The sequence below is a fragment of the Oncorhynchus keta genome, chromosome 28, assembly GCF_023373465.1.
Source record: "Oncorhynchus keta strain PuntledgeMale-10-30-2019 chromosome 28, Oket_V2, whole genome shotgun sequence".
Classification (NCBI taxonomy): Eukaryota; Metazoa; Chordata; class Actinopteri; order Salmoniformes; family Salmonidae; genus Oncorhynchus; species Oncorhynchus keta.
In genome coordinates, this window is record NC_068448.1 from 33945121 (window position 1) to 33958187 (window position 13067).

The 13067-nt window shown below is 44.2% G+C and overlaps 1 protein-coding gene across 1 annotated transcript in view; it reads left to right on the forward strand.

Moving 5' to 3' along the window:
• Positions 1-13067, forward strand: part of LOC118361079 (forkhead box protein J3-like) — a 94816-nt gene that overhangs the window by 76675 nt on the left and 5074 nt on the right. Inside the window, exons 8-12 of the mRNA XM_035740827.2 lie at positions 3883-4081; positions 6179-6511; positions 7524-7625; positions 9274-9477; positions 12923-13024. Of these exons, the coding sequence (XP_035596720.1) occupies positions 3883-4081; positions 6179-6511; positions 7524-7625; positions 9274-9477; positions 12923-13024 (940 nt within the window). The remainder of the gene's footprint in view (positions 1-3882; positions 4082-6178; positions 6512-7523; positions 7626-9273; positions 9478-12922; positions 13025-13067) is intronic.

Here is a 13067-nt window from a genome sequence, read left to right on the forward strand (position 1 = left end):
CTCACTGTCAACTGCGTTTATTTTCAGCAAACTTAACATGTGTAAATATTTGTATGAACATAACAAGATTCAACAACTGAGAAATAAACTAAATAAGTTCCACAGACATGTGACTAACAGAATTGGAATAATGTGTCCTTGAACAAAGGGGGGATCAAAATCAAACGTAACAGTCAGTATCTGGTGTGGCCACCAGCTGAATTAAGTACTGCAGTGCATCTCCTCCTCATGGACTGCACCAGATTTGCCAGTTCTTGCTGTGAGATGTTACCCCACTCTTCCATCAAGGCACCTGCAAGTTCCCGGACATTTCTGGGGTGAATGGCCCTAGCCCTCACCCTTCGATCCAATGAAATTGAGATCCGGGCTCTTCACTGGCCATGGAAGAACACTGACATTCCTGTCTTGCAGGAAATCACGCACAGAATGAGCAGTATGGCTGGTGGCATTGTCATGCTGGTGGGTCATGTCAGGATGAGCCTGCAGGAAGGGTACCATATGAGGGAGGAGGATGCCTTCCCTGTAACGCACAGCATTGAGATTTCCTGCAATGACAACAAGCTCAGTCCGATGATGCTGTGACACATCGCCCCAGACCATGACGGACCCTCCACTTCCATATCGATCCCGCTCCAGAGTACAGGCCTCGGTGTAACCCTCATTCGTTCAACGATAAGCGCGAATCCGACGATAAACGGGAATCCGACCATCACCGCTGGTGAGACAAAACCACGACTCGTCAGTGAAGAGCACTTTTTGCAAGTCCTGTCTGGTCCAGCGACGGTGGGTTTGTGCCCATAGGTGGCGTTGTTGCCGGTGATGTCTGGTGAGGACCTGCCTTACAACATGCCTACAAGCCCGCAGTCCAGCATCTCTCAGCCTATTGCGGACAGTCTGAGCGCTGATGGAGGGATTATGCGTTCCTGGTGTAACCCGGGCAGTTGTTGTTGCCATCCTGTACTTGTCCCGCCGGTGTGATGTTTGGATGTACCGATCCTGTGCAGGTGTTGTTACACGTGGTCTGCCACTACGAGGACGATCAGCTGTCCGTCCTGTCTCCCTGTAGCTCTGTCTCACAGTACGGACATTGCAATTTATTGCCCTGGTCACATCTGCAGTCCTCATGCCTCCTTGCAGCATGCCTAAGGCACGTTCATGCAGAGGAGCAGACACCATTTTATTTTGTTTTCAGAGTCAGTAGAGAAAGGCCTCTTTTAGTGTCCTAAGTTTTCATAACTGTGACCTTAATTGCCTACCATCTGTAAGCTGTTAGTGTCTTAACGACCATTCCACAGGTGCATGTTCATTAATTGTTTATGGTTCATGGTTCATGGGAAACGGTGTTTAATCCCTTTACAATGAAGATCTGTGAAGTTATTTGGATTTTTACCAATTAACTTTGAAAGACAGGGTCCTGAAAAGGGGCCATTTCCTTTTTTGCTGAGTTTATATACTTTTTACCCCTCATTTACTCAAGTGTTTCCATTTTTTTGTCAGTTACCTATAGTTGGACATATTTTTGGGGTAGATGAGGATGAACTGTTTGCCATTTGTTTTGCCATTTGTTTATCAATCACCCCCCCCCCCTGCACCTGCATTATACAAAAGGTCAACACAATTTCATCAAATTAATCTATCTTTTCTCGAGGCCATCCTCTGTTTTCCTCCCATCCCCTCATCCCTTGTTCCATAGGTAATCCCCAGACCTAATTTACGGCCAGTCATGTGGGATCAGGGTTAGTTCTGCTTCGTTAGTCCACCCAGGTGACGCCTCCTCATTGAAGGTGATTACTCCTGGCGTCTCCTGCTGAAGTCTCAAGTGCCAGCACTGCCAAGATCGCTGGATAGAAAGGACACGTCGGCAGGGATGAATGTGTCGCTTTCAGTTGCATCAACTTCAGGGAGGTGCCACGCCGATTGGACTTCTAATTGTATATTTGAGGCCAATGCACATGGCAGAGCCACAATTAGGATGGTGAAAGGGTGAAAATATTATACATGCAGGGCCTTCAGAAAGTATTTACACCTCTTGACTTTGTCCACATTTTGTTGTGTTATAGCCTGAATTTAAAATGGATTACATCTAGATCTCCTACTGGCCTACACGTAATATCCCAGAATGTTAGTGGAATTATGTTAATAAAAAATGAAAAGCTGAAATGTCTTGAGTCAATAAGTAATCAACCCCTTTGTTATGGCAAGTCTAAATACGTTCAGGAGTAAAAATGTGCTTAACAAGTCACATAATAAGTTGTATGTGCTCATTCTGTGTGCAATAATAGTGTTTGACATGATTTTTTAAATGACTACCTCATATCTGTACACCACACATACAAGTATCTACAAGGTTCCTCTATCGAGCAGTGAATTTCAAACACAGATTCAACCATAAAGACCAGGGAGGTTTTCCAATGCCTCGCAAAGAAGGGCACCTATTGGTAGATAAAAACTATTTTTTTTAAAGCTGACATTGAATATCCCTTTAATCATGGTGAAGTTAGACACTTTGTATGGTGTATCCTAACTCAGTTGCCAGATAGGAAGGAAACCACTCAGGTATTTTACCATGAGGCCAATGGTGACTTTAAAACAGTTAGAGTTTACTGGCTGTGATAGGAGAACATTGAGGATGAATCAACAACGTTGTAGATACTCCGTAGTACTGACTTAATTGACAGAGTGAAAAGAATGAAGCCTGGGTAGAATAAAATATTCCAAAACATGCATCCTGTTTGCAACAAGGCACTAAAGTAAGTCTGCAAAGAACATGGCAATGCAATTAAAACTTTGTATTTAGGACATAAAGTTCTGTTTGGGGCAAATCCAATGCAACACATTACTGAGTACAACTTTCCATATTTTCTCGCATAGTGGAGGTAGCATCATGTTATGGGTATACTTGTATTCGTTAAGGACTGGGGAGTTTTTCAGGATAAAAAATGTATGGAATCAAGCTAAGCACAAGTAAAATCTGACAGGAAAACCTGGTTCAGTCTGTTTCCACCAGACACCGAGAGATGAATTAACCTTTCTGCAGGACAATAACCTGAGAAACAAGGCCAAATCTACACTGGAGTTGCTTACCAAGAAGACAGTGAATGTTCCTGAATGGCCTAGTTACAGTTTTGACTTAAATCAAAAATCTATGGCAAGACCTGAAAATGGTTGTCTAGCAATGATCCACAACCAATTTGACAGAGCTTGAAGAATTTTGCCAAGAATAATGGGCAAATGTTGCACAATCCAGGTGTGGAATGCTCTTAGAGACTCACCTCAAGACTCACAGCTGTAATCACTGCTAAAGGTGCTTCTACAAAGTATTGAGTCAAGGGTGTGAATAATGTAAACAAGTTATTTCTGTATTTCATTTTCAACACATTTACAAAAAACATGTCATTATGGGTTATTGTTTGTATATGGGTGATTTTTAAAAATAACAACAGAAAAAAATGATTTAATCCAGACTATAATTCAACAAAATGTGGAAAAAGTCAAGGGGTATGAATACTTTCTGAAGGCACTGTATATGATGGACTTTATATAAGTAGAATGACTGTATTGTATAAACCACTGTAGTGTTATGTGTTATTCCCTCAGTAAATTGCCTTGAAGGTAATTAGGGCAGAATCCTAACATGAGAATTTTCGTAACGCAAAAAATGTTGTTGGTTGTCATGGTCTCCGAAAGAGGTGCTGGCTTAGTATAGATACAATCGGCCTGGGCTCTCGGTTTAGAAGGAGGAAGGACCAGCAGAAGACAGGGATATAGAAAAAATGTTTACTCCGATGCCTTAAACAGGCACAGTGTGGATACCTCAAGTTAGCATCCAGCCTTCTTAACCAAAGTAATGAAAATACCCTTTGCCTCTCTCTCTCTCTGTAGGTCAGTAGTCACTCAGAACCCTCCTCCCAGTCTCTGAGTTTAAAGCTGCATCCTCCCCCTCCACTTCCTCCTCCTCCCCAGCCCCAGTACAACGTGGCCGAGGGGGACAAGCAGCTCCTCTTCTCCGACTTCGAGGACCTCAGTGCCTCCTTCCGCAGCCTCTACAAGTCTGTCTTTGAGCAGTCCTTCAGCCAGCATGGTGAGTCATGGGCAGAAGCACTCTGATGCAGACCTGGGTTCATATAATGTTTTGTTTTCTATCAAAATACTTTGGGGCACTTGATTGAGCCTGCCTGTAGTCACGCTGCGGTTTGCAGCAGGCTAGCTAAATCGAACACAGCTGAAGTATTTGAAAGACAACAAGCTACCGTCATACCCGGTTGATGAGAGAACAGAGGAAGAGCTGCATGGGGAACACAAGTGGGAATGAAACATGCTTTTTCTACTGATTATTTTACTGGTTAGCTAAAAGCACACACCACAACATCATGGCGATCTCCTACACCAAAGTTTGGATGGTTAATTACGTTAACCAGTAATACAATTATTTCTTTGTATTCCTCTATTGAACTCGCCTAAACAAATAATCAATTGTGCTAAAGATCTAAAATCTTTGTGTCACTTAGTCAAAACGAGCCAGGCAATCAAGGGGAATTCTCAGAAAAAACTAAACATTGTCTTCACTCATGATTGGAGCAAAGTGCAGCGGCTGTGTGACTAGCTTTGATACTTGCTAATTAGATTGTGAAGCTTCTCGCTAATTGCTTCCTGTAGCTTCCTATTGGGTCAACAGGGCCTCTTCCTGCTTGTTATACCATCCACCTTCTTTAACCCCAGACATGGATGCGCTCTGTCGGTCTGCTGCTTGAAATCAATTCTTTAATGACAGTTTCTTTTTATTGTTCAAAAAATATTGTACAAGGAGGAGCAAACAAGCAGAATTGTGTACAATGAAATATAAAAACGTAAGAAATATACATCACTACGAGAATAAATAATAATGACAAAGCCTAGGGCGTTGAAAGTCAATGGCTATGATTGCTGCTTTTTAGCAGGTGTACAATGGCTGGAGTGGCACTGTAACCATAGCACTTAATCCCACAGTGTATGAGGTCCCAACACCTCTTTTATGAGTTGGCAGTTTTTTGTACTCCCACCATACAGTATGGGCAAAGTTTTCGTCATGCAAAACCCCCACATCTGTGCATAGAATACTGTACCATTTTTTTTTATTTATTTCAATGTGCGTTCATTTAAGAAGGCGACTATTTATGCCTTGCTCAGTTTAGGGAACTCTAGACTAGTTAAATAATCGCCTCCATATAACGTACATTGTTATATGTATATTTAAAAGTTAGAAATTAAATCACGCTGCCATATTATAGTGATGTTTACAGGTATTTTTTGCACCAATCTGTGCTCTCCTGCATTGTGAAAATGCCATCCTACAATATGTGTTCCATTCTATTTCTATGGCCCCCACAGCCTAGGCAAAGTGAAGCTCACTGCCTTGCATGCTTGGGGCTCCCGAGTGGCATAGCGGTCTAAGGCACTGCATCTCAGTGCAAGAGGCGTCACTACAGTCCCTGGTTCGAATCCAGGCTGTATCACATCTGGCTGTGATTGGGTGTCTCATAGGGTGGCGCACAATTGGCCCAGAGTCGTCTGGGTTTGGCCGGGGTAGGCCATCATTGTAAATAAGAATTTGTTCTTAACCGACTTGCCTAGTTAAATAAAGAAAAAAATATATATATTTTTTAAATGCTTCTACCAAAGGAATGGCGTCAGTAGTCATTGCCTTTGAGGGGCTGAAATGCTGTGAGTCACCCAAGCAGCCAAGCTCCTCACCCTCCCTAGAAAACCAAAGCGTGTCTAAACCACATGGACTGACTCAGTCAGGGTGCATCTCAATAGACTAAAGTGGCTTCTCCTCTCCCGTCTCCTTTCCTTCATCTGTGTTGTGAAAGACTGATGAAAGCCTGCCAGTGCAAATGAAGGTGAATGACACAAGGAGAGTAGAGGAAGCCACTTTAGACTATTGAAATGCACCCTCGGAGCTTCAGTGAGGATTCCTGATGTGGTAAGGCAGATATCAGTTTAAATAACACACATGCATCAAGAGAGTCAAATTCATCAAACCCATTAGAATGAAATCCCTCCAGGTTTGCGTGAGTATTTCTTTAACGAGAAAACATCTCTGTATCAATAGCAGTCACATGCTGCACTGTAGTGGCATATGTGTAGTGCTTCTAACCTTTCCTGTCCTGTCTGTCTGTGATTGTGGTTGGCACTGCAGGTCTCATGGGTATGCCCAGCGAATCGAGCCAGCAGCCACGGACGTTGTGCTCCTACCAGCACTCCCCTGGCCGGGGCAGCAGCAGGGGCATCAACGCCCACAACCACCAACACGCACACAACCACGGTCACCGCCATAATCACCACCCGCCCCACTCGCAGCACCTCTCTCCCCACGCCACACACAACCAACACCAACCTCATCAACACACTCAGCACAGGCAGCACTCACAGCACCCTCAACACCGCCAGCACCCCAACAGTGGGCAGCAGCAGTCACAGCACCTCCAGAGCCATAATGGCCAGCCAGCACAGATGCCCTGCACCAACACTGGTAAGACCCACTAGTGTACTGTCTGAGACAAAACACACCTAAACAATGGATGGCCGAGTGCCTCTGACTAGAATATCGTCTGTCATTTTCTGTTAATTTCCCGACGATTCCACATGCTGAATCCGCACAAACAGCAACCGCTCGGCGACACCCAGCAGGCGGTCACTTTAACACACTGCGGCGACAACAAACGGCCACCCGCTGCTTTTAGCCATTCGTTGTGGTGGTGTGTCTGAAGCTTAAGGCAGGACTCGGGTTCAGCTGCTATCCATAAATACTACTCCCTACATGCTCAGCAAGGACTCATGGGTTGCATTGTATTAGCTACGTAGTTTGTTTTCCCACTACTCCTCAAAGCGTGTTACACCGTGTGAAGCAGACTTAAACTCATAGAGACAGGCATTTCTGAACCTCGCCGAGGTCTCTCATTTGCCTGGGCTACTCTTTGTTTTTCCTGTGTCTCTGCACTGGGCTCTAGGCTCAGAGAAAAGCCCTGTACAAATAGACGCTGCATTATCTAGGTTATTTCCCTCTCCACAGCGCCTGGGATGAATGAAAGCAATCCCCTGTCTTTGATCCACAGCTTCAAATGTGTTGCCGTTTGTGGTTTTAAGGCAGAAAATCATTCCTCTTCACTAACGTCTGTGACTTGAATTTACTCTGTGAAAAAAATGACATCTTGTGGTCAAAAGCGTCACTGCATCCTACTCAAACTACATGACTTCTGTTGGTGCTTGGCTGTCACTCTGTTGATTGCAGCACTGTGCTCTTGTGTCAATGTTTCCCTAATCGTGTTCCCGGGCTAACAAGACCAACATTTCTACTACTGTTACTTAGTTGTGCCTTCCTCCCTAGCACTGACCCTGCCTCGCTCTATTGCCCACTCCGCCTACCTAAAATAATTGTTTTTTAGGTTTGTTTCAATAGAATTATTAGATGCCCAACTGGTTTTGGGGCCCTGGTGCTACACCAGGAAGAAGTCTAGGGGGAAAACTTCTGTGTGTCTGTGCAGGTCTGTCAGCCGACTGGTACCCCAACTTGGACTGGCTGAAGGAGAGCTGTCGCATCGCCGGCAGCTACAACTGGGCTGACGTGGACCTCTCTCCATTCCAAGGTAAGAAGAAGGAATACGGACCAAACCAGTGATTACACGCACACATACACATTAGGTTGGAGAGGTGGGAGCCACAACAGTGTTGTTCCTTGCACAACAGCAGGTGAGGTTATCTTTCTTACAACACTAGTAGTCGGCTCAAATCCCATCCGATTTTCTTTCCTGGATTTGAACCGGAAACCTTCTGGTAGCAAGCCCACCCCTCTAACCTCTAGGCCGCCAAAACCACCGACTAGCATGTCCTAAATGTAAGAAATGGTGGTAACATCACGTATATAATGCTATTATAAAACCTTATGTCACAATCATCTCCTAGCTCCTTATTGTAGCCTTATTACATTATGCGCAGGTTATTCATTTGGAAATTATACTGAAATGTACAAAAATGTCACTTACCGTCAAATAATTTCTCGCGAGTCTCCCTTTGACACAAAACTCTTTCATGACATAGAATGACCAGGTGAATCCAGGTGAAAGCTATGACCCCTTAATGTCACCTGTTAAGTCCACTTCAATCAGTGTAGATGAAGGGGAGGAGACCGGTTAAAGAAGGATTTTTAAGCCGTGAGATAATTGAGACATGGATTGTGTACGTGTGCCATTCAGAGGGGGAATGGGCAAGACAAAAGATGTACGTGCTTTTGAACAGGGTCTGGTAGTAGGTGCCAGGCTCACCGGTTTGTGTCAAGAGCCGCAACGTTTCTTGGTTTTTCAACTATCAATAGTTTCCTGTGTCTATCAAGAATGGGCCAACACCCAAAGGACATCCAGCCAAATTGACAACAACTGTGGGAAGCATTGGAGTCAACATAGGCCAGCATTCCTGTGGAGGATGCAATTCAATATTAGGAAGGGTGTTCTTAATGTTTTGTATGCAAAAGTGACATCACAATATGTTAGGCCCTATGTGTTAGTTGTAAGTCACTTTGGATACAGAGCATCTGTTACATGGATGTAGCCCAATGTCAATGATAGTTTCCGGGGTAGAAAAGGCCTATCCTAGGATGCATATGAAATGGCACCCTATTACCAATGAAGTGCACTATATGCATCTGAAATGGCACCTTATTCCCAATGTAGTGCACTACTTTTTGACCAGAGGCCCCTAGTCAAAAGTAGTGGACAACGTAGGGAACAAGGTTGCAGCGGTAACTGCAGCCCTAGTCTCTGGCCTGCTTGGCCACTGCCTCAGTGTGAATAATCTAATTATCCCTGACTGTAGAGCACTCTTATCAGGGTCATTACACAAAGCTGCACATCTATTTATGATTGATGACAGTGCTGAATGTTTAGATGCAACTCGCCCCCACAGCACTTGACCTCCTTCACAGTCGAGCAGCAATGGTGGAACCCAATCCTCCTTCTACCCTAATTAGCATACTGCTTTCATCAATCTTGTGTTTTCAGTAGGGTTGCAAAATTACGTTAACTTTCCCCAAATTCCCAGGTTTTCCAGAAATTCCAGCTGGAGTATGTTTGAATTTCCTGCTTTTTCCCTCCTGTTTCTTGAAATCTTCTCGGAAAGTTACCATAATTTTGCAACACCAGTTTTCAGACCAGTGCAGGTAAGGGAAAAGAAGACTAGAACAAGAGGAAGGCACCTAGGACTAGTGAAACTAAAATGACCCCGTCTGTGTGTGTCTGACAGGACTAAAGGAAAGCATGAGGCAGGCGGAGCTGAACAACTGGTCCCTGGACCCGGCCCAGATAGCCGACCTGTGCTCCTCCATCAACCAGTTCTTCACCCGCACTGGGGTCATCCCACCACAAGGCCCATTGCAACCACAGCCACCCCCGTCTGCCTGTCACGGCCCCATGCACACCAGCAAGCCCAGTCAGCACATCAACACAGGTCAGTGGCCAGTAGGATGCCCCTCTAGATACTGGTCTAAAGTCAGTTGTTAACAATGGTTATGCTTAGGCTTCGAGGATGGATGGAATCCTGATCCTAGGTCTGTGCCTAAGCGCAGTCTCTACCGTGCCTCCCATGTAGATCTGAAAGGGTTTGATTGATTTAAGCGAAACTTCCTTTACTGATCTAATCAGGTAGGCTATAGATCAGTGCAGTTCAATTCAAATGTTATTTGTCACATGCTTTGTAAACAACAGGTGTCATCTAACAGTGAAATGCTTGCTTCCAACAATGCAGAGAGGAAAAAAAGAGAAATAAAAGAAAAATATAATAACACAAGGAATAAATACACCATGAGTAACAATAACTTGGCTATATACACAGGGTACCAGTACCGAGTCGATCTGCAGGGGTACGAGGTAATTAAGGTAGATACAGTGCCTTCGGAAAGTATTCAGACCCTTGACTTTTTCCACATTTAGTTACATTACAGCCTTAATCTAAAATGTATTAAATAGTTCATTCCCCATCAATAATCTACACACAATACACCATAATGACAAAGCAAAAACCTTTTTTTTTTTTTACATTTTTGCAAATGTATAAAAAAATGTAAAACTGATATCACATTTACACAAGTATTCCGACCCTTTACTCAGTACTTTATTAAAGCACCTTTGGCAGCAATTACAGCATAGATTCTTCCTGGGTATGACGTTACAAGCTTGGCACACCTGTATTTGGGGAGTTTCTCCCATTCTTCTCTGCACATCCTCAAGCTCTTTCAGGTTGGATGGGGAGCATTGCTGCACAGCTATTTTCAGATCTCTCCAGATATATTAGATTGGTGTTCAATTCCAGGCTCTGGCTGGGCCACTCAAGGACATTCAGAGACTTGTCCCAAAGCCACTCCTGCATTGTCTTGGCTGTGTGCTGAAGGTCGTTCTGCTGTTGGAAGGTGAATCTCTGCTCCAGAGGTCCTGAGCCCTCTGGAACAGGTTTTCATCAAGGATCTCTCAGCCTTTTTTAAATTTGATTTATTTGACCTTTATTTCACTAGGCAAGTCTGTTAAGAACAAATTCTTATTTTCAATGACTGCTTAGGAACAGTGGGTTAACTGCCTTGTTCAGGGGCAGAACGACAGACTTTTACCTTTTCAGCTCGGGGATTCAATCTTGCAACCTTTCAGTTACTAGTCCAACTCTCTAACCACTAGGCTACCTTTGCTCTATTCATCTTTGCCTCAATCCTGACTAGTCTCCTGCCACTGAAAAACATCCCCACAGCATGATGCTGCCACCACCATGCTTCACTGTAGGGATGGTGCCAGGTTTCCTCCAAACGTGACGCTTGGCATTCATGCCAAATAGGTCAATCTTGGTTTCATCAGACAAGAGAATCTGGTTTCTCATGGTCTGAGAGTCCTTTAGGTGCCTTTTGGCAAACTCCCAAGTGGGCTGTAATGTGCCTTTTATTAAGGAGAGGGGTGTTTGCTTTTGTCTGGCCACTCTACCATAAAGGCCTGATCGGTGGAGTGCTGCAGAGATGGTTGTCCATCTGGATGGTTTTCCCATCTCCACAGAGGAACTCTGAAGCTCTGTCAGAGTAACCATCAGGTTCTTGGTCACGTCCCTAACCAAGGCCCTTCTCGCCCGATTGCTCAGTTTGGTCTGGCGGCCTGCTCTAGGAAGAGTCTTTGTGGTTCCAAACCTCTTCCATTTAAGAATGATGGACTGTGGGACATTATATACAGTGGGGCAAAAAAGTATTTAGTCAGCCACCAATTGTGCAAGTTCTCCCACTTAAAAAGATGAGAGGCCTGTAATTTTCATCATAGGTACACTTCAACTATGACAGACAAAATGAGAGAGGAAAAATCCAGAAAATCACATTGTAGGATTTTTAATGAATTTATTTGCAAATTATGGTGGAAAATAAGTATTTGGTCACCTAGAAACAAACAAGATTTCTGGCTCTCACAGACCTGTAACTTCTTCTTTAAGAGGCTCCTCCACTCGTTACATGTATTAATGGCACCTGTTTGAACTTGTTATCAGTATGAAAGACACCTGTCCACAACCTCAAACAGTCACACTCCAAACTCCACTATGGCCAAGACCAAAGAGCTGTCAAAGGACACCAGAAACAAAATTGTAGACCTGCACCAGGCTAGGAAGACTGAATCTGCAATAGGTAAGCAGCTTGGTTTGAAGAAATCAACTGTGGGAGCAATTATTAGGAAATGGAAGACATACAAGACCACTGATAATCTCCCTCGATCTGGGGCTCCACACAAGATCTCACCCCGTGGGGTCAAAATGATCACAAGAACGGTGAGAAAAAATTACAGAACCACACGGGGGGATCTAGTGAATGACCTGCAGAGAGCTGGGACCAAAGTAACAAAGCCTACCATCAGTAACACACTACGCCGCCAGGGACTCAAATCCTGCAGTGCCAGACGTGTCCCCCTGCTTAAGCCAGTACATGGCCAGGCCCGTCTGAAGTTTGCTAGAGAGCATTTGGATGATCCAGAAGAAGATTGGGAGAATGTCATATGGTCAGATGAAACCAAAATAGAACTTTTTGGTAAAAACTCAACCTGTCTTGTTTGGAGGACAAAGAATTCTGAGTTGCATCCAAAGAACACCATACCTACTGTGAAGCATGGGGGTGGAAACATCATGCTTTGGGGCTGTTTTTATGCAAAGGGACAAGGACGACTGATCCGTGTAAAGGAAAGAATGAATGGGGCTATGTATCGTGAGATTTTGAGTGAAAACCTCCTTCCATCAGCAAGGGCATTGAAGATGAAACGTGACTAGGTCTTTCAGCATGACAATGATCCCAAACACACCGCCCGGGCAACAAAGGAGTGGCTTCGTAAGAAGCATTTCAAGGTCCTGAAGTGGCCTAGCCAGTCTCCAGATCTCAACCCCATAGAAAATCTTTGGAGGGAGTTGAAAGTCCGTGTTGCCCAGCAACAGCCCCAAAACATCACTGCTCTAGAGGAGATCTGCATGGAGGAATGGGCCAAAATATCAGCAACAGTGTGTGAAAACCTTGTGAAGACTTACAGAAAACGTTTGAGTTGTAGAAACATCTCAAGGATGATCAATGGAAACAGGATGCACCTGAGCTCTATTTCCAGTCTCAAAGCAAGGGTCTGAATACTTATGTAAATATTTCTAAAATCCTGTTTTCACTTTGTCATGATGGGGTATTGTGTGCAGATTGCTGAGGATTTTTTATTTATTGAATCCATTTTAAAATAAGGCTGTAACGTAACAAAATGTAAAGGGGTCTGAATACTTTCCTAAGGCACTATACTGTATGTAACAGGACAGATGATAAATGGGAGCATCTGTGTGTGATGAGTCAAAAGAGTTAGTGTAGGTAACTGAATGACTGTTGCTTCCTGTTGGTTGTCTTCATCTCCTGTAGGTAATCCGTATATGGACTCCAGACAGAACATGTCTTCAATGATGGGACCCCCGGGTTACCCCCACATGACCCCCATGACCACCGCAGGCTCCACGATGACAGGTACTAATGCTAACTACTCACCCCCTCGTGTGTGTGTGTGTGT